Source organism: Danio rerio, chromosome 17 (assembly GCF_052040795.2).
Source record: "Danio rerio strain M-AB ecotype USA chromosome 17, GRCz13ab, whole genome shotgun sequence".
Classification (NCBI taxonomy): domain Eukaryota; kingdom Metazoa; phylum Chordata; class Actinopteri; order Cypriniformes; family Danionidae; genus Danio; species Danio rerio.
Window position 1 is genome coordinate 8,631,003 of NC_141037.1, and position 21,028 is coordinate 8,652,030.

General features: G+C 38.4%; 1 protein-coding gene across 1 annotated transcript; it reads left to right on the top strand.

Moving 5' to 3' along the window:
- The first annotated feature begins 871 nt into the window (after nucleotides 1-871).
- fbxo30a (F-box protein 30a) lies at nucleotides 872-9,064 on the top strand. The gene is given in 3 exon segments (NM_201151.1): nucleotides 872-934; nucleotides 3,515-5,570; nucleotides 8,731-9,064. Coding segments are annotated over 2 exon segments (2,223 nt in total). The 5' UTR covers nucleotides 872-934; nucleotides 3,515-3,551; the 3' UTR covers nucleotides 8,935-9,064.
- Nucleotides 9,065-21,028: the final 11,964 nt, after the last annotated feature.

Here is a 21,028-nt window from a genome sequence, read left to right on the forward strand (position 1 = left end):
GGAAATGACCTTATTTGAATATAGTCAGTCGTGAACTGAGGTGGGCCGGTCTGAGGCTTGAAACTCCAGGGCTGAAAAAGAGTCCCACTCCGATCCTGAGTCTGGCCATTCTCCTCTGACCTCTGGCATCAACACAGCATTTGCTCACTGGATATTTTCTCTGTTTCAGACCACTCTCTGTAAACCCTAGAGATGGTTGTGTGAAAATCCAAGTAGATCAGCAGTTTCTAAAATACTCTGACCAGCTCTGGCACTTACAACCATACCAACCCTGCTGAAAAATCCAGCTTAAACCAGCTTGACCAGCCTAGACAAGCTGGGAGTCCAGCTAAAACCAGCTATATCCAGCTTAAACCAGGCTGGTCAAGCTGGTTTTAGTTGGATTTGGCTGGTCATTTTCCAGCCTGACCAGCTAAGACCAGGCTGGAAATGGCTGGAAACCAGCCTGGAAATGGCCAAAACCCCTCTAAAACCAGGCTGGTCAACCAGCTAAAACCAGCCAACCAACCTAGGCTGGTTTAAGCTGGGTTTTTCTGCAGGGACGTTCAAAGTCACTTTCTTTCTCATTCTGATGCTGAGTTTGAACTGCAGCAGATTATCTTGATTATGTCTACTTTTCTAAATGCATTGAGCTGCAATTATGTGATTGGCTGTTTAGAAATGTGCGTTAACGAGTAGCTGGTCAGGTGTACCTAATAAAGTGGCCGGTGAGTAAAAACAGCATGGTGTGTGTGTCTCTCTCTCTTTAGTCTCCGCCCATTAATGGGCCTCAGTTCAGTGTATCAGTACAGTGACACACAGATTTCTACAGAAACACAGACAGCATTGAAAACATAATCACTGTCATCATTGTTCTAGATTAAATATATATTAATTATTGATTACAGAAGGCCCTGTCCACATTTAACCACTGAAGACTCGTCACAGATAGACGGTAAGATACTTTTATGTGTGTTTTGCCTAGTTTTATCACCGGCTCTTATCAAATACACCCGGTATTTGATAATATATCAAAATACTTATTTGACCTTTCTCCAACATGATATATGTTCGTCAGACTATATTGTTTATATATTTGTATATGTGTCGTTTATTATTTTATCCTGCTCTTCGCGGCTAGCTTGCTAATGCTAAATGCTTTGTGTTCGTGCCTATAACGAATTAAAACACAAACCTGGCACACTATGAGCATACATATGTTTGCGGATGGTTACTTGGGGTTCAATAATTGATTATCTGCCGTTATTTGATCGTGATACTGTCATGTTCATGCTGTCAATCGTTTTACTTCAGTTAGAAAGAACAACAAAAGCTGCATCAGGTTACATTTTCAGGAGTTTGACTGGATTGAGGGCACCGGTGAAATGCGTTGGCTTCATGTCAAATTTAGGAAACATTTCACGTTTAGTGTAAGATTATATTTAGGATCATATCTTGTTCATGATTATTAGGATCATCGTAGGACGTTTACGAGCATATCATGTTTTGGATGATAGGAGTCGTGCCATATTTGGGATCAAGTCGTTATTATGATCAGTAGGATCTACGGGTTGTAGACCCTTGAAGAGTAAAGCAGCTGTCAGCCATCAATTTTGGCAAACTTTGTAATTAACATTAAAATAAATACTTGAATTGATACGGTTTTACTATTTATCTGTTTTATCAATGTAATTTACACTTAATGCACATCACATACAGAAATGGCATGGGATGATGTGAATAATACGTTTGTTAATAAAGTATTGTTATTAAAAAGGCCAAAAATAAATCTAAAAAAAATGAAAGAAATAGTAGTTTTATAATATTTTATAAATATATAATATTTTATAATATTGAAATTCTACGGAAGTATCATATTTGGAGAATAAAATATGACATGAATATGATATGATATATGACATGAATATGATATGAAGTTTCCAATCTGTATGATATTAAATGTTTTTTATGTTTTATAATAAGCTCACAAAGATTTGATTTGTTTTATGGAAAATACAGTAAAGCTGTGAGATTGGGTTATATTGCAGTATTTAATAACTGTGTTTTATTGAATATAGTATAACCTTGTACTTTTGTGGTTTAAAGCTGAATTTTAAGCATGAATAATCTTCAGTGTTGCATAATCCTTCAAATATTCAAACATTTGTTGTTGTTGTTGTTGTTGTTGTTGTCATTGTCAGTTTGGAAAACTGATACACCAGTACCAAAAGCACCATTAAAAATGTATTTACTGTTCTTCATAATAATAAATTCTTTAAGAGTAAAAGTAAATGCATTTATAAGGAAATAATAAATAATTCTAAAAGTAAAAGTATCACAGTTTCCACAATACTATGAAGCAAGTAAAAAAATCAGTACTTATAAGAATCATTATTAGTGATTTTGTACCAGTAATGACATGATCACAGTAGAAGAGCAAGTCATTGTATTATAATGGTGTATGAAGAATCACTGCTGTATGGAGTAAGGATGATTATCACAGTAATAAGTTTGAAACTACATTCAAAAAGTCATGTAGTAAATTTTATTAACTCTATTAAAGTTTATACATTATGAATCGTTGTATATTATTAACTTTTTTATTGTTATTATTATAAATGAACCTATTACATTCCATACAGGACTGAGTTGCACTGCATAGTTTTTGTAGAGCATGGCTAAAAATCATCAGCTAAATATCATCTGCTCAACTTTGAACCCCACTGAAACCCACACTAATCCTTGAGTTCTTGCTTACATGCCTGACTGTCATGTTTTGGTTCTTACTGACACACCATATACATGCTGCATGTTGTAATCACTTATAAGTGATTGCTTGTGCAACTATGCCATATTGCATATGAACATTAAATTCCAAACACCTATGTGTTGAAAACATCCTCAGATGTGTTTTGCTGTTTCAAAAGAAGCCATCACAAGACATGTAGAAGGCAGACACTCTGGCATTGTACACAAACATTTTGCAATGTTTATGCCCAGCTGGTATTACTAGGGTTATGTTGAAAGTCAGCTTGATAATTCGAAGCTTACACCACAGCATGACTGACCCCCCGCCTTTGCCCAACTGACTCAGACAGTTTGCATTTAGGTCATGCCGGCTGGATCTAACTGCACATGTCCAGCCAAGCCCTGTCATGTTGGAGAGAAGCTTCTTGAATGACTCTGCAAGATCCAAATGGTGGTGTTTCTTTTGAGTGGAAGCCATGATTGATTCCTGTAACATACCGTTCACAAACAAGGGGTCATGTTCCATCTTAGTCTTCGAAGAACTGGCGTGACCGTGCAACTCAAGTAGAGTTGTGAAATGGCAATAAAACAGCTTAGTAATTTGGTAAACATACTGCAAGAGAGGGCTGTGTGGTCTGATTTATACTTATCTCTTTTAGGGAATGGCGGGACTCTCCACATGAATGGAAGAGATTTAAGCCATGCAATGTTGTAGACAGACACCCCACATGTGTGACTACAATAGAAAATATAGGTCTAATGATCTGTTTTCTTTTTTTTTCCACAGTGGGAAACATCTTTTAGTTAATTGACTATTAACTGCAATGGAGGAGCTTCATATCCATTGCCTGAAATGTGTCAACCGGCGATGTATGATAAGACCTGAAGCTAGCGTTTCCTGTGACCTCATGGGTTGCCCTCTGGTATGTGGGGCAGTTTTCCACTCATGCAAACTGAATGAACACCGCTTACTGTGTCCGTACGAAAGAGTCCCGTGTCTGAACCGCGGATTTGGATGTCCATTTACCCTTGCCAGGGTCAAAATGGCACAGCATCTTGAGACATGCCCAGCCAGCGTTGTGTGTTGCACAATGGAATGGAACCGATGGCCAGTAAGTTACGCAGATCGCAAATCCTATGAGAACCTGAGCAAAGAAGTTTGTGATGTGGAGCAGCTCGATATGGCCTTGGCCCTTCAGGATCAGCGTATGTTGCTGGAGTCACTTAAAGTGGCGACCACTGTGACAAAAGCTCTGGAAGAACAAAATCTGGACAATTCCAGCCCACAAGAGTCAGATCGTGAAAATGATTTGGTGATTGATGATTTGAATGAAGTGGTTGAGGGAACATATAATGAACCTTTCCAGGATTCAGTGGAAGATAGAAGCTTCAATGCCAATTTAGATATTCTCAATAGTCCAAGTAATATTGACTTGATTGTGGACCATATCAGTGGTGAGGAACAGAATGAAGCTTGCAGTAGTGTCAGAGATGTGAATGGAGACTTAAGGAATGACACGACAAAGGAAAGTGACACTGATTCGGATTCTGATCTGGGAGCAGTAGGTGGAGCTGACTGTGCTTTCCCAGTGGACCTTGAGGAAGGAGATGATTGGTTGGAGACCAGCGGATGCAGTGAATCTTCTGAAGAGGAAGGTGAACTGACTGACGGGATAGAACTCAATGGGCTTCATAATGAAATGATTGGTGACAACCACCAGGTCAGACTTGAAAGCGTCAATCGTTCCTCAAACATTAGGCAGGTTTTACCTGATCATTCCATACCAGTTCCAGAAGTGGCACAGTTGCCCCAACGATCTCTTCCATTGCCTATCCCACTGCCTAACCTGATGCACAACAATCTTCTGCACCCTTTGCCTTTTAGATATGAGGACCGATGGCTGGAGCGCAAGTTGGAGAATCTCCAGCTACTGCGAAGCATGGGCTTGTTTACAATCAATGGGCGAAGGACTCTGTTTTCAGATCCTTATTTTTTTAAATCCAAAATGGAGGACAAAGCAGTAGACACGTCAGACCTTGATGTGGCAGATGATCCAATGGGTCTCCACGGCATTGACCTGATCACTGCTGCCCTGCTCTTCTGTTTGGGGGACTCACCTGGAGGTAGGGGCATCTCGGACAGTCGCTTTGTAGATGGATATCGCATAGACTTTGGTACACAGACCTTCTCCCTCCCTTCTGCCATATTGGCTACCAGCACCATGGTAGGCGACATAGCCTCAGCATCAGCCTGTGACCATGCAAGTCCGCAGCTGTCCAACCCAAGTCCATTTCACACACTCAGGTTAGACCTCGTTCTGGAGTGTGTGGCTCGCTATCAAACTAAACAGCGCTCGATGTTCACTTTCGTATGTGGACAGCTGTTTCGCAGGGATGAATTCTCCTCTCATTTCAAGAACGTCCATGGGGACATCCATGCTGGTCTTAATGGGTGGATGGAGCAAAGGTGCCCTTTGGCGTATTACGGCTGCACCTACTCACAAAGAAGGTTCTGTCCATCAGTACAAGGTTTCAGAATTATTCATGACAGACACTTAGGCTCTTTTGGAGTACAACCTGGGTTAGCAGAAGGTGAACCTTTATCCAAAATCAACATTTGTCAATCTAAGTCCCACTGTGACCACCTTAGCGACTTGCCCTTTGAGTTACTTCAGCACATTGCAAGCTTCTTGGATGGCTTCAGCCTTTGTCAACTCTCTCGAGTGTCTCGCAATATGAGGGATGTGTGTGCCAGTTTACTTCAATCCCGTGGCATGGTGGTCCTGATCTGGGAAAAGATAAAGCAAGCTGATGGAAACTCATCCTGGCAGATACAAGACAAGGTAAATCAGAGAGTATTCATCTTTTCTGTTCAGAATCAGCCCCTAATACCCTCATTCACTATTCCCAACATTAGTTCACTAATATAGTTCACTTAAAGGAGTGAATGAAAGCGAGAGAGTGATTTGGAGCACCAGAAGGGATGCCTTTTGTTTGTGCTTTGCTGGTTGATAAATTTTCAACTACTTTGTCAGACCGTGTGACAGTTATTTAATACTTAGCAGGGCTCGAAATTAACTTTTTTACTTGGTAGCACCGGTGCTCCCAACTTCAAAAATTTAGGAGCACCAGAAAAATTAGGAGCACCAGAAAAAAATTAGTAGCACCAGAAAAGATTTAGGAGCACCCTCCAAAAATGAATGAGTACCGCTGCAAATTGTATATTAAGGGATTTAATGTATTTTAATACAACATCAATTAGGACTAACTAAAAACAGAAAGAACTATCTAACTAATGCTGAGATTACATTGTTATTTGTGTCCAATAATTCCAAAATGAATGTCGAATAATTATAAAATATTAATGATGATGAAAATGACAATAATAATAACACTGAATTACATTTCTTAACATCATGCTGTCTTGAATGTGCTTGAATGCAAGTTATCCGCTATAAAAAGTCTGTTACTTTATGAAAAAAATTGTATAGTTTGCATCAAACAAAAATGAAGCATTGCAGTAAGAAATATATATTTTGTACTGCAGTTTATGTATGCATGTCAGTTTAATAAATAATATTTCTGCTACAAAACAAACAAAAGATTATAATAAATAATTAAATTCAAGGCTGAAAGCTGCAAAACAGTCATCAGAAACCAAATAAAAAAATAATAATATACACCTCAAGAAAGAATAGACAATAGAAAGTAAGTAAAGTCTCACTTCTATCACTCTTAAAAAGTTTTGGTTTCAGTTTGTGTCAATTTAAAGGTTCAGTCTGAGCTGATTTTCATTTTTCTGTGTTTGTGGAAAGCAGGCGAGTCAGCCGACCCAATTTTTGAGCAGGTTGAGCAGGATTCTTGCGATGACCACCGGCGCAATACCGCTGTTTGTTATGAGCCGCAGTTTCAGTGTAAACTTAGTAAAGGCGAGCTTCTTTGGCGATGATATGTACAGTATTAGATTTGACTTTTAGCGGGCATTTGCGCTGAACACGCAGTGAATGCAAGGCATCGAGATTCGGGCGCCTTCTCCGAAAAGCACGTACTCGATTGATCTCAGCTGGCGGATCAATATTCACCACGTCATGATCACTCTCATCTGCGCCTCAACTTTAGGTGGGGTTTGCAAACCTGTGTGCTTTAAGTTTTCACTCTTCAGCCGTTTGCATTTCCCGTGGTCATAAAAGCTCCTTCCCTGTCATCTGACAGCGCAATACCGTGAGTGATTGACAGCTAATATATACCAATATAGCGGCAGGGAAGAGTGATTCAGCACGTTTTTAGAAAAAATCAAAACAGGTCGCACTACAACTATTATCTGCAGTCGCACTAATGCTCCCAAGTATATTATGAGGTCGCATAGATTAATTTTTGGGCGCATATGCGACCAAAATAGTCGCAATTTCGATTCCTGCTTAGCTAGCTGTCTATTACTAAACAAAGTATTTCGATTCCTGTCATGTATTCAAACATTACTTTTTATATTTAAATCTACACTGATAGGATTCTGCTCTGTTTTCCATCTTGTGGTGAGATACGGAAATTAATTTGCCACTTGAACTCTCACTGTGTATTTTGGGTATTCTATAGCTTTTGAATGTGCATGGGTACTGCACTGTTATTGCGTTGCATTATAGGATCAAGTGAGTGACCATCCAAACACCCCACTCCCCCCGTCTCAGCAGGGTGTTTTCACACCTCTAGTTAGGGAAAAAAAATCAGAAAAGTTGGTGAGTCCAGCTTTGTTTAGGTGTGAGTGGCGAAATAGGGACAGGTTTGCATGAAAAGGGGAGTTTCAGTACGAGCATGAGCTGATTTTCACAAAGGCAAAACAAACGCAGACGCAGGAAAGAAATCAGTGCCTATGTTTACATGGACAACAGTAATTGAATTATTTGCCAAATTATTAAAACATTTTCTGCATGCCCCCTGTAACAATCAAGCTATTGGATGCTAGGAACTGCTGGGAGAGTGTAGTTTTAATGGAATGTTTAATACCGCATGCGATATGAGAGAAAAAAAAACCCTCAAAATTTCTTGGTAACTTAGATGCACTCGGTAGGTAATGTCAGAAAGCCGTGTGTGTGTATAGACTATCCTGTCACAAAATGCGGCGAATATCCTACTCGACGGTAATAGTTAGATTAAGGTGTTTACATGTTTACACTTAGAGAGCAGCATTTACAGCTAAACTTTCAGCCCATAATATTTTAGTGATATTAACATATTGTAAACTTTGCCTCTGAATAAACATAAATAAAGAACACTGATCGCACATTTACCAAATCTGTAGAGAGGACAACCAACACCAACTGGAACTGCGTCTTTTTTTAAATGGAGATGAGTGGCAAATCTGCATTTCACCATTTCCAGATGTGAAAAGCTCTCGGGTAAATAATGTTTCTTACAAACATAAGTTTGTCGCATGTTAGCAGACCACTGTAATCCCGTGAGGACTACACGCGAGTCCAACTGTACTCTCATAGCAGGGAAATGAAAACAAAATCTTCGCTGCAGCACATTTACAAACGTAACATTGATGACCCATGTCTCCAAACTATTCTTCTTTTACTTGTTATACGTTTGGCAACACAACGTGGCATCTCTCTGCCGTCTCAACATCGTAACAGGTAAAAACAGTCTACGAAGCTATATCATGCATATAAGGAAGTTGCACATCATACACAACAGAGCGCGCTGATTGGTTCGAACCAAGTCTATCTCTTGAATTAATGATGAAAAATCAAAGACGTCATGTTGTACCTGTTAGTACAGACAGCCAATCTACATGCTGGAATTTACACAATGATCCAATCACTGTGCTTCTAATTTTCTTTTCAAACTGGAAGAACGAATTTGCCGGAAATAACTTAAAAAAAACAATTTTCACTTTTTTTGTGAAATATATGTGTCCTAATAGTTTTTATAGCAACATGTGACACATATATGACTGTCAACATCTCAAAAGTGTTTCATAATGTTGTTTGTTGTTTGTTTTAGGTGTGGAGGTTCAGTACAGCGTTTGACACTGTGAACGAGTGGAAGTTTGCCAACATTTCCAGCATGGCCGACCACCTCAAGACATGCAAGTTTAACACAATAGCGCGGCGAGAAGAGGCAATCCCGCTCCCATGCATGAGTTTCACAAGAGAACTTACGAAAGAGGGACGCTCGCTACGTTCTGTTCTTAAACCAGTGATATAGACTATAGTCGGATTTTGTTTTATAATACAACATGCCTTATGTGTTTGAGTGAGTGGTAGGATTTTTTTGTTTCAACAGTCATTAACACAAGCCTCAACTTAATAAACTACTTTTGGAAGATGTTTTTTTATGAACGATATCAACCTGTTGACGTGTTATCTACCTGTACTCATTGATGAAGGTTGTGCTGAGTTTTTTGATACAGTATATTCAGTTATATTCATTAGTTGCGATATGTAGCTTCAAAATTGAAACATTGAATTGTTAAATGGCGATGACCAAATGGAAAACCATTGTCTATTTTGGTAATGCACGAAGACACGATGGATGTGTTTCTTGTAGATCAGTGGTTCTCAACTAGATTTACTTTTGGACCTTAATTTACATGAACTCATGACCATACTCTAAGCATGTCCAAACTCGGTCCTGGAGGGCTGGTGTTCTGCAACGTTTAGTTCCAACCCCAATCAGACACACCTGGGTTAGCTAATCAAGCTCTTACTAGGCTTTCTAGAAACATCTTTGCAGGTGTGTCGAGGCAAGTAGGAGCTAAAATCTGCAGGACGCTGGCGCTCCAGGACTGAGTTTAGACACCCCTGCCATACACAATACTGAGTATGACCCATATTTACTGTTGCCTTGTTCATGTTTTTTTTATACCTTTGGCATTTAATTTGATAGATGAATTTACTTTAAAATGCAGAGTTGGATATATTGGATATACAGCAATATAAGATACGTTTATAATTATAATAATATTCATTTAACCATCCCACCAATGCCCATCTATATGCTTAATTAGATTTGTTGGTATCACTTTATTTTGATGGTCCCTTTAATTTAAGTTACTGCATCTACAAGCCAACTAATTCTCAGTAGATTATAAGTAGACTGTTAGGTTGGGGTTATGGTAAGTGTAAATTGACATGTTCATGCAGTCTCTTATAGTCAGTTAAATATGCTGAAGGAGCAGTATCAACAGATATTAAGCAGACAGTCTAATAATAGTCAAGTAAAAAGAAGTAATTGGCATGTGGTTCAATGCAACTTTTAGTCAATAAATTATGCAATAGGGCTGCTCGATTTTGGGAAAAATCATAATCACGATTATTCAAAACAATTATCAATTGAAGTCAAAATTATTAGCGCTCCTGAGATTTTTTTTTAAATAACTATTTCCATAATTACGTTTAACACAGAGCAAGGAATTTTAACAGTATTTCCTCTAATATTTTTTCTTCTAGTCTTATTTGTTTTATTTTAGCTAGAATAAAAGCAGGTTTAAATATTTTGAAACCCATTTTAAGGTCAATGTTATTAGCCCCCTTAAGCAATATATTTTTGATTGTCTGCAGAAGAATCTTCTGTTATACAGTGACTTGCCTAATTACTCTAATTAAGCCTTTGAACTGCACTTTAATCTGAATGCTTTTATTTAGAAAAATATCTAGTAAAATATTATGTACTGTCATCATGGCAACCATAAAAGAAATCAGTAATTAGAAATGAGATATCAATACTATTATGTTCAGAAATAATTTCTGGAAAAAAATAACTTCTTTCCATTAAACAGAAATTGGACAGGAAAAGGGTTGCTAATATTCAGGAGGGCTAATTATTCTGACTTTAACTTCATATATACAGTCATTTTCCACCCTGCAGAGGAAAGAGAAATAAATACAATAGAATAGAAATATGAAACAAAATGTGCTTTCAGCATCTTCCACCTAAGAAAAACACTTTAGCTACAAAAAATCTTCAGTCAAGAGCAGTGAGGGGTTTTCTCCTTGTTGTTTGGTTAATGATAAAAACAGTCTGCAGCAGGGATATTTCGCGCGGTCACTTGAATGGTTTCTCTTTCACGTCTTTTGATCCTCAACTCGTTTGTTTATTACACAAATGAGGGTTAATATGAATAATCACCAAACACTGCAATTTGACACCTATTTGACCATTAAAGCGATCACGTAAAGATGACTTTAGATGTCTGCGCTCCTCTGCTCGTCTCAGTGTGCGAATGAGACCGAATGCTGACCGGCCGCATGCTTCTGTGTGTGCGCACTGCACACACACATAAGCACGTGGTCTTTCGCGCTTTTAAAAGCAACAAATATGTACAGCTGGAAAGGGGACGGTATATGATGCAATAATCGTTTATCTCGATTCATGCTTTTTCATAATCGATTTAAAGCCGAAATCGAAATCGGATTTTCGATTAATTGCACAGCCCTAGCAAAAGGGACCATCAAAATAATGCTACCGATTTGTGAATTCACATTTAGCATAGTTTTTCCCCTTCTGTCACAGAACGGACCTGCAATCCACCAGTTAAGCACCACTGATGTAGACACGCTCCTGATTTTGCACAGGTATATAAATAACAGTCTTAGGTATTTTCCTTTTTACCAGTTTGTCAACGCATAACAGATGTATCATGATTTCCAGTTGTTAGCTAAATACAACATTGTTCATGATCACTTCCAGTGGTTATTCTTTCTGTCTTCTGTAAAATACACATTTATGTAAATGTACTGTATCTGTGTCAATAGCTTTAACCTTCTTTGCTTTTTACAATCTTCCTGATCATAAGTCACTGCACAAAACCTGCAGGACAGGTACAAAAACTGCAGCTGTAGGGTTCACTCAATGCACATGGTGCATGTGCAGATCTACATCTCTGTTTCTCAGGGGTTAAAGCGTATGCCATTACAGATCGTTTATGTGTGAGAAACTTGATTTGAACTTGTGATTCTCTTCAACTTTTAAAGGTTAAAACAGTTTACACTTCCTAAAGAGTTTGATTTTACTGTATCTTTACAGGTGTGCAATTCCAGTGTTTTGAGTTTGCTGACGTTCTGAAGGGTTGCAATATTTTTTACCTGCCAAGAAAGCAGTTTTTACCCAGCGAGATTTGATTGATTTTAATGTTTAAAAGCAGGGCCGGACTGGGACAAAAATTCAGCCCTGGCACTGTTGCCAAACCAGCCCACATTACCACACCGACACAGCCCCATCCACGGACACGCACATTCACTATTTATTTTGGTGTGAAGATGGTAAAATAATATGACATTCTTGCCAGATTTTGATTATGTCCGGGTAACCTTGGATTGGGTCGGCCCATTTTGAAAGGAGGCGGCAGTTGCCGATTGGGCCAAATGCTTAACATTTATTATTATTATTTTTATTATCATCTCATCTTTATTATCAATTATCATCTTTATCATCTTTATTATCAATATCACATCTAGCAAGAGATAAATGGTGCCTGCACTTAAAAACAATACATACTAAATAAAAAACTGACCGGCCCAGATTTCAAAATTGGTCCGGCCCTTCTGGCATTTGCCAGAATTGTCAGATGGCCAGTCAGACCCTGTTTAAAAGATGTCTAACAGATGTCCAAAGATAAATGTCTTCGCAGTAATAAATGTGTGCTGTCAGTGAAAATCTAATAGAGGTCTTACAATAATCCAAAAATAGACTAGTCATCAAATAGACAGGAATGAATTGCACTATTGTTAGAGCTCTGACAGGACAGATTGTGTTTTAACCAAGACATTTATGTTTGGACGTCTTTAATAAACAAAATTGCTTGTCAGGAATTAGCTGGGATATTTTACTCTGTGTGCTTTTCTGTGAAGTATGACAGCTCTGATATTTAAGTGACAAAACTAGAGCAATTTTCAGAAACTTGGGAGTTTCTGAATAATCTATTTCTAGCATCTTTGAAAAACCAGCTTATTACTTCAGAGATTACATCAGTCGATGTCTTTTTCTGCAGTGAGGTTTTCCCCCTAAGGATCAAAATGCTTTCATATGTTGGCGTAAACTGTGTGGGAGCCATATTCTGTGTTTGAATTTATTTAAGTCTATTTACTCTATAGGTTTTCCAGCTATGTATGCATTTGCGTATGAGGGGACTCAGGGTATTCGAAGAAGAGCTGAGGACAAGTTTAGATTGGTTTGTGTTTACTATGTGGTTGCCATTTTATTTCCATTTGATCAATTTATGTCATCTCCATTTGTAATCGAGTTTTGTGGTTTTGTATAACCCCATGCATGTTAACACCCCCTTTTTATTGTAAATAATTAAAGCGTTTGTCAATCTGGTTTAACTAACCTAAACATTTGTTTCATATGTATCATCATTTGCATTTTTATATATTATTTAATAAAGTGTGAAGAAACCAATGTTGCCTGTGTGCTGTTTTTATGCAGACATGCAGTGTCAAAAATGTAAAAATCATTATGTAAATTCACCATTGTGATGTTAGTGCTGTAATGAGTGGATAATGCTTTGCTTAACTGATCACTTTAAGGCATTGAAATATAAAAATCACACTCTAATGTGTAACAAGTCCACATTTATCACAAAATTACATGATGGGGCTTTGATTTTGCAGATATGTCATGATAAAAGCTCTCTAAAACTAAGTAACAATTCACACCATTTACAACAGGCTTATGACCAGCCTAAAATTAAGATATAGCACTTATAAAGTATGATCTTATTTTACATCCCTACCTAACACCTAAACCCAACTACTGCCTTATAACTATTAATAAGCTGCTAATTAGTAGTTTGATGAAGAAAACAATGTTGGCTGTGTGCTGTTTTTGTTAAAAATGTAAAAATCATTACACAAATTCGCTATTGTGAGGTCAATCATGTAATGGGTGGATAATGCTTTGCTTAACTAATTACTTTAAAGCGTTGAAATATTAAAAGCACTGTCTAATAGGTAACAAATCCACATTTATCACTAAATTACATGATTGGGCTTGATTTTACATGGCCAGCCTAAAATTAAGATAACTATTTAGCACTTATGCTAAAATACGTATGATGTTATATTACATCCCTACACAATAACCCGACTACTATCTTAACTATTAATAAGCAGCTTAGTAGTTTGTTGAGGTGATTTCAAGAGTTCACACTTAGCTGATGATTGATAGTAAAGCTAGTTTGGTGTGCTGTCCCGGGAAAGAGCCCTGAGCTTATAAGATCCTCGAGGCCTGGGCTCCCTCCCGTTGCAAGGCGAGAGGGGAGTTTGAGCTCAGGTAGATCTTGATGACTCTCCCTCTTGCTTGTTGTAGCTAAGTGTCAGATATGGATGCTGAAAGGTGCACACAGAGGTTAGCTAATGTATTTTGATTAATTATTTAGAATGCTTGTTTTTGAACTGTGGGAGGAAACCGGAGGCCCCTTGGAAAACCCACGCGACCACGGGGAGAACAAGCAAACTCCGCACAGAAATGCCATCTGGTTTGGAAAGGAATTAAACCAGGGGCATTCTTGCTGTGAGGCAACAGCGCTAATCGCTGGCCACCGTGACGCCTGTTTGAAAGGAGGGAAGTAGGGTTGGGTGGGGGGGGTTTCTTCAAGATGAAGATATTGAGATGAGAAAAGTCTGGTTATTTATAGTGAGTTAAGGATCGTCTGATAGGATAATCAGTCATTAGCTAAAGTTGGAACAGCTGTGAACAATCATAAGCACGTGATCCTCTCGAAATTTGTTTATGAATAAACTTCACTTAAGTCTTGGTTTGATAAACCAAGTGTCAAAAATTTTAAAATAAGTATGCAAATTTGGGGTATTAAAAGTTGAGGAATTAAAAGTACTCATTTATCACTAAATTACACGATGGGTCTTTGATTTTTACAGATATTTCATTATAAAAGCTATCTGTAACACTTTAACAATTTACATCATGTACAACTGGCTTATCCCTGCTAAAAAAAAACTATTTAAACCAGCCTAAGCTGGCTGGCTGGTTATAGCTGGTTGACCAGCCTGGTTTTAGAGTAATTCTGGGCATTTCCATGGTGGTTTTCAGCTGGTCAGGCTGGAAAATTACCAGCTAAAGTCAGCTTGATCAGCCTGGTTTACGCTTGAAATAGCTGGTTTTGGCTCGGCTCCCAACCTAGTCTTGTCAAACTGGTTTTAGCTGATCATCTGCCAACCTAGCCAGCTAAGACCAGGCTGGAAATGGCTAGAAACCAGCCTTGAATGGCCAAAACCCCTCTAAAACCAGGCTGGTCGACCAGCTAAAACCAGCCTAAGCTGGTTTTTTCAGCTGGGATATTAAAGGCGGTCTCTAATATTTATCGAATTTACATTTATCACTCAATTACATTATGGGGCTTTGATTTTACAGATAAAATTTCAAAATAAAAGAGATCGGTGACGCTTTTTAAATAACTATTCACACCATTTACAACTGGTTTATAGTCAGCCTAATATGAATTGTTTATCAAGACTTATGAAGTGAAATATGCTCCGGTTTTCACAACGGTCCAAAGACATGCACTAAAGGTGAATTGGGCAAGTTAAATTGTCCGTAGTGTATGTGTGTGAATGAGAGTGTATGGGTGTTTCCCAGTGATGGGTTGCAGCTGGAAGGGCATCCGCTGCGTAAAACATATGCTGGCGATTAATAAAGGTACTAAGACGAAAAGAAAATGAATGAAGTTAAAATAATAAAAGCACTTTCTAATATTTAACGAATCTACATTTCTCACTAAATTACATGATGGGGCTTTGATTTTACTGATTATATTTTATAATAAAATCTATCAGAGACACTTTTTAAGTAACAATTCACACCATTTACAACTGGTTTATGGGCAACCTAAAATTAAGATATTGACTGTTTATTAGCACTTATAAAGTAGGATCTTAATTTACATCCCCAAACCCAACTACTTATAAATATTAATAAGCAGCTAATTAGTAGTTTGATGAAGAAACCAATGTTGCCTGTGTGCTGTTTTAATGCAGACAACCAAGTGTAAAAAATGTATCAAAAAAATACAAATAAAAAAAATCATTACACAAATTCGCCATTGTATCATTAAAGCATTGAAATATTAAAATCACTCTCTAATATATAACAAATTCACATTTATCACTAAATTACATGACAGGCTTTGATTTTACATGGCCAGCCTAAAAACAAAAAAAAAAAAAAACTGTTTATTAGCACTTAACATCCTATTTTACATCCCTAAGCAATATTTACCCTGATGAAAAAAGCAGCATAGGCTGGTTGGCTGATTTTAGCTGGATGACCAGCCTAGATTTAGCCATTTCCAGGCTTTTTTTCAGCCGGGTCTTAGGTAGTCAGGCTGAGAGATGATCAGATGAAATCAGCTATGTCCAAACCAGGCTGGTCAAGCTGGCTTTAGCTTGTTTTTGCTGCTCATTTTCCACCCTGACCAGCTAAAACCAGGCAGGAAATGGCTGAAACCAGCCTGGAAATGGCCAAAACCCCTCTTAAACCAGGTTGGTCAACCAGCCTATAGGCTGGATTAAATTGTTTTTTTTTCCAGCAGGGTAACTATGTTATATTAGTACTTTGTTGAGGTAAATAAGTCTACCTGGTTTGAAAAATGAAGTGTCAAAAATGTAAAAATCCTAATGCAAGTTTGACATTGTGAAGTCAAAAATGCTGTGGATGTATAATGCTTTGCTATAACTACATTTGAGTATTGAGATATTATTTTATAATAAAGCTATTGGTAACAAGTAACAATTCACAGCTTTACCATGGCTTATGGCCAGCCTTTGAACTGTTTATTCAACTGTTTATTACCACTTATAAAGTATTACATACCTGCACAATACCTCAACCCAGCTAGGCTACTACCTTAACTTTAGTGGACTAGTTGCTAAACATCCTAGCTAATGGTTTGCTATTAGCGTGAATTGTACGTAAAATAATAAAATGTTACCAACCTATATTTCACCACCAGATGGCCCTGTTGCAATTTAGAAATCCAAAAAATAGACGTTGCATTTACTCTAATGATCTTAGTCCGAAGACTTTTAACGTTCATTAAAGTTATTTTGATTGAGTAGGCAATATCACTCATGAGGCGATACGCGGGAAAACACGATGAGTCTGCTATTTTCAGCCTCTATCTCAGGATAATTTCACCTCTGCACAGAAATACTCACCATGACAAATGTCCTGAAGGGATACAGGGCTGATGGGGGCTCATCTGCTTCAGTAACCCTAATGGAAATTGGCTTCTCAGGAGAGGTTTCGACAGACAGGTAATATAACCTCAACATCACCCGAATCCTTTAGCAAAACAAAGAAAAATTGCATTTTGGGAGCAACAGTGTTCTTCAATTATTGATGCGTGATTTCTATCTTTAAAGAGAGAATTTAATCCCATTTTTGAAGCTGTTACACCACGAAAGAGTTTACACATCTATTGTCTGATCTGCATTAATTTGGCTATTATGTAATACCATAATTAGGAATTATATAACGAATGAGGGGGATTCCTTAATTAAACACGCATTAAAGAAACGTTTTTATCATCTAAATCAAAAAGAGGAAAATGAAAAGTCTTTAGTTTTGTATGGTCAGATTTAATGGCATCCTGGTTTTAGCACAGCATTATGTGAGAAAAACAGCAGTGTAGCTGAGACAATAAATGACATCCTGCACAATTAATTAATCAGGCCTTGTTGTTTGAGACAGTTCATGAGTAATCATTTAATTAAATAATGTAAGCATTAAAATATCAATATATACAGAAGGAACGTTTGAGACAAAAATGCTAAGTTTAAGGATGATGTTTTTCACAACAGCAGCATGAGCAAACTAGTAAAGGGACAGTTTTGATAAAGAAAAACATTGATGTATGTAAATATATAAGTTTTATATGGACTAAATTTACATACACTTACCAACCACTTTATTAGGTACACCTTACTAGTACCGAGTTGGACCCGCTTTTACCTTCAGAACTACCTTAATCTTTTGTGGCATGGATTCGACAAGGTACTGGAAATATTCCTCAGAGTTTTAGCTCCATATTGACATGATAGCATCACGCAGTGGAAGCAGTTTTGTCGGCTGCACATCCATGTGAATCTCCCATTTCACCACATCCAAAAGGTGCTCTATTGGATTGACATCTGGTGACTGTGGAGGCCATTTGAGTACAGTGAACTCATTGTCATATTTAAGAAACCAGTCTGAGATGATTCGCGCTTTATGATGTGGTGCATTATCCTGCTGGAAGTAGCCATCAGAAGATGGGCACACTGTGGTCATAAAGAAATGAAAATGGTCAGCAACAATACTCAAGTAGGCTGTAGCGTTGACACGATGCGCAATTGGTATCAATGGGCCCAAAGTGTGCCAAGAAAATATCCCCCACACCATTACACCATTGATACAAGGCAGGATGAATCCATGCTTTCATGTTGTTGGCGCCAAATTCTGACCCTACCATCTGAATGTCACAGCAGAAATCGAGACTCATCAGACCAGGCAAAGTTTCTCCAATCTTCTATTATTCAATTTTGGTGAGGCTGTGCGAATTTTAGCCTCAGTTTCTTGTTTTTAGCTGACAGGAGTGGCACTCGGTGTGGTCTTCTGCTGCTGTAGCCCATCCGTCTCAAGCTTGTACATTCAGAGAGGCTTATGCTCATGCTCTTGATGCCACAGCCTACCTGAGTATTGTTGCTAACCATGTCCATCCCCTTGTGACCACAGTGTGCCCATCTTCTGATGGCTACTTCCAGTAGGATAATGGCCCATATCATAAAGTGTGAATCATCTCAGACTGGTTTCTTAAACATGACAATGAGTTCACTGTACTCAAATGGCCTCCACAGTCACCAGATGTCAATCCAATAAAGCACCTTTTGGATGTGGTGGAATGGGAGATTCACATCATGGATGTGCAGCCGACAAATCTGCTGCAACCGCCTGATGCTATCATGTCAATATAGAGCTAAATCTCTGAGGTTTATGTCCTGTATCTTGTTGAATCTGTGTTTTGAAGGATTAAGGCAGTTCTGAGGGCAAAAGAGGGTCCAACTAAGTACTAGTAAGGTGTTCCTAAAAAACTGGCTGGTGAGTGTATATTGTTTCAGAAATCATATTATAAATAAAAATGTAGGAAACACCCACAATTTCCAAATAATAATAATAGTAAAGACTTTCCTCATATATATTTTTTTAAACTCTTGTTGCTTACGCCTTATATGCAAAACAGTGCAAAATCAAAATTGAAGGGTGCACACATTACAGCAGACTCTGCATTGCTCTGAACTGATTGTCATGGTGAGTTCAGGTTTGTGTAGATTTCTATCAGCGTTGTTATTAAAGCATGACGGCAGTGGCGTGGGGGTTTGATCGGCGAGCGATCTGTCTTTATGGTCATCCTCGAGCGAACAAACACATCTGCGCTGAGCTCTTATCAGCTTGAGGAGCAGAAGACGGAGATGATGAAAGTCCTGTCACACTAAAACTACATCAGTCATCTTGGTGTGGGGTCTGAGATGCTCTAACACGGACTTTGTAGAAGAAAATGTTATGCACAAACTTCCCAGGCCTCCGCTGTCTCGTCTGATTGAAGAAGAGAATCATGTGAAGTCGCCAAGAACATCCTCAGACCTAAAAGAGAAAGATACTAGATTAAATCTTACAGTTTTGAAAGTGTTCAGTGAAATATCCTGCTTAATATTTTCCTGTCTGTAAGTTTAATCTGCAATTGCCAGAGGTATTTTTACAACACAGGCTCATTCTGAAAATGTAGTCCTGTAGACGTTTCTGGAGACCGCGAATTATGTAGCCGGAGGTACGTATGGCTGCACTGAATTTTTTTAAGCGAACGCTATAGAGCGGCATGACGCCGTTCCTTTTGCCGCTTAAAGGCCGGCTGACCGCTTACCTCCATGTGGGGGGCTTTCCCGCCGCAACCAGTTTGTCCAGTTAGCTCATCGTGTACATCGGCAGACTTGAGATGCAGAGAGGAGTTGACCACTACGACGACAATGACAACTAGATTCGAGTCCGTAGAAGAACGGATCCAGAAATCAGGTAAGACAATAATAGAATCTAAAAAATAAAATGAACAAATAAACAACAGGGTGGGAATGTGGTAAAATCTGAAAACGTGGTAAAAATCAGACGAGGGCTTTTCTTTTTCTGGACGGCTTTTGTAAACCATCGGTTGAGTTTAGGGAAGTAAGCAGGTGGGCGGGTCAATTGGTAAAATTGGGTTTAGGAAAAGAGGAGGGTGGATCGGTTGATTGGCCGGTCGCCCAGTCAATAATTCACTCGGTCGACAGCGGCCTTTGGTGGGTTCACGCGAGAACAGCGCGGACACAAACGGCACTTGCTAGAGACATTCGAGATACGTAAAAGCGCACACATCGGCCTCTCGCGGATTTGCAAAAACAAAAACTGCAAAAATACGTACCTCCTATCTTGAGAACACAAAATGTGATACTTTAGATGAAATCCTGGAGCTCTCTGAACCCAAAAAGTGACCCTTTTAACTGGTTTTGTGTTCAAGGATCACAATTGAGCCATACTTAAATAAAGTATGAATGTGTTATTTAGTGGTTGTTATCTCTGAATAACATAGGTTAAAATGTCTGACTGATCAGAATCAAGCATAACAGACAGCTGTGTAATAATAATAAATAAAAGTTCATTGTTTGGACACCTGAAAAGACCTTTTCGTCTTTGAGCAAGTTCCCCTAATAATTCTCAGGATTTCTAAGATTAAGCATGGTGTTATGTGCCTGCACTGAATTACTTCAGATAGATGAAGCAGGTTTATTTTGTGAGGTCAAATATGAAGCGATCTGTTAGTTCTGGTGTCGGCGAGTGACAGGATGATAAACCGTAATGCACATGAGTGAAACCAATCAGCTGCAACTCACATTTGACCTTTTGACAGGTGTGATTCTGGGACAGGTGAGATGGCGCTCGATTCTCCGTCTCTCAGTGTTGATCTGAAAACGGACAGTTGTGTGAAAGTTCAGGAAAAAGTGATGCAGGAATCCAACTGTACAATAGTGTGAGGAAGTATTGGGTAAGTTACTTCATAAACGTGATTAGTCTTATTCATATATTCATTTTTCCTCAGCTTAGTCCATGATTTATCAGGGCCCACCGCAGAGGAATGAACCGCAAACTACTCTGTCATTTACGCACCAGATGCCCTTCCAGCCACGACCAAGCATTGGGAATGTGAATAATTTCTAATTACATAATTAAATTGTATGTATATTACTTTTCTAATGACTTTCTTCGTTACTCAGTAATT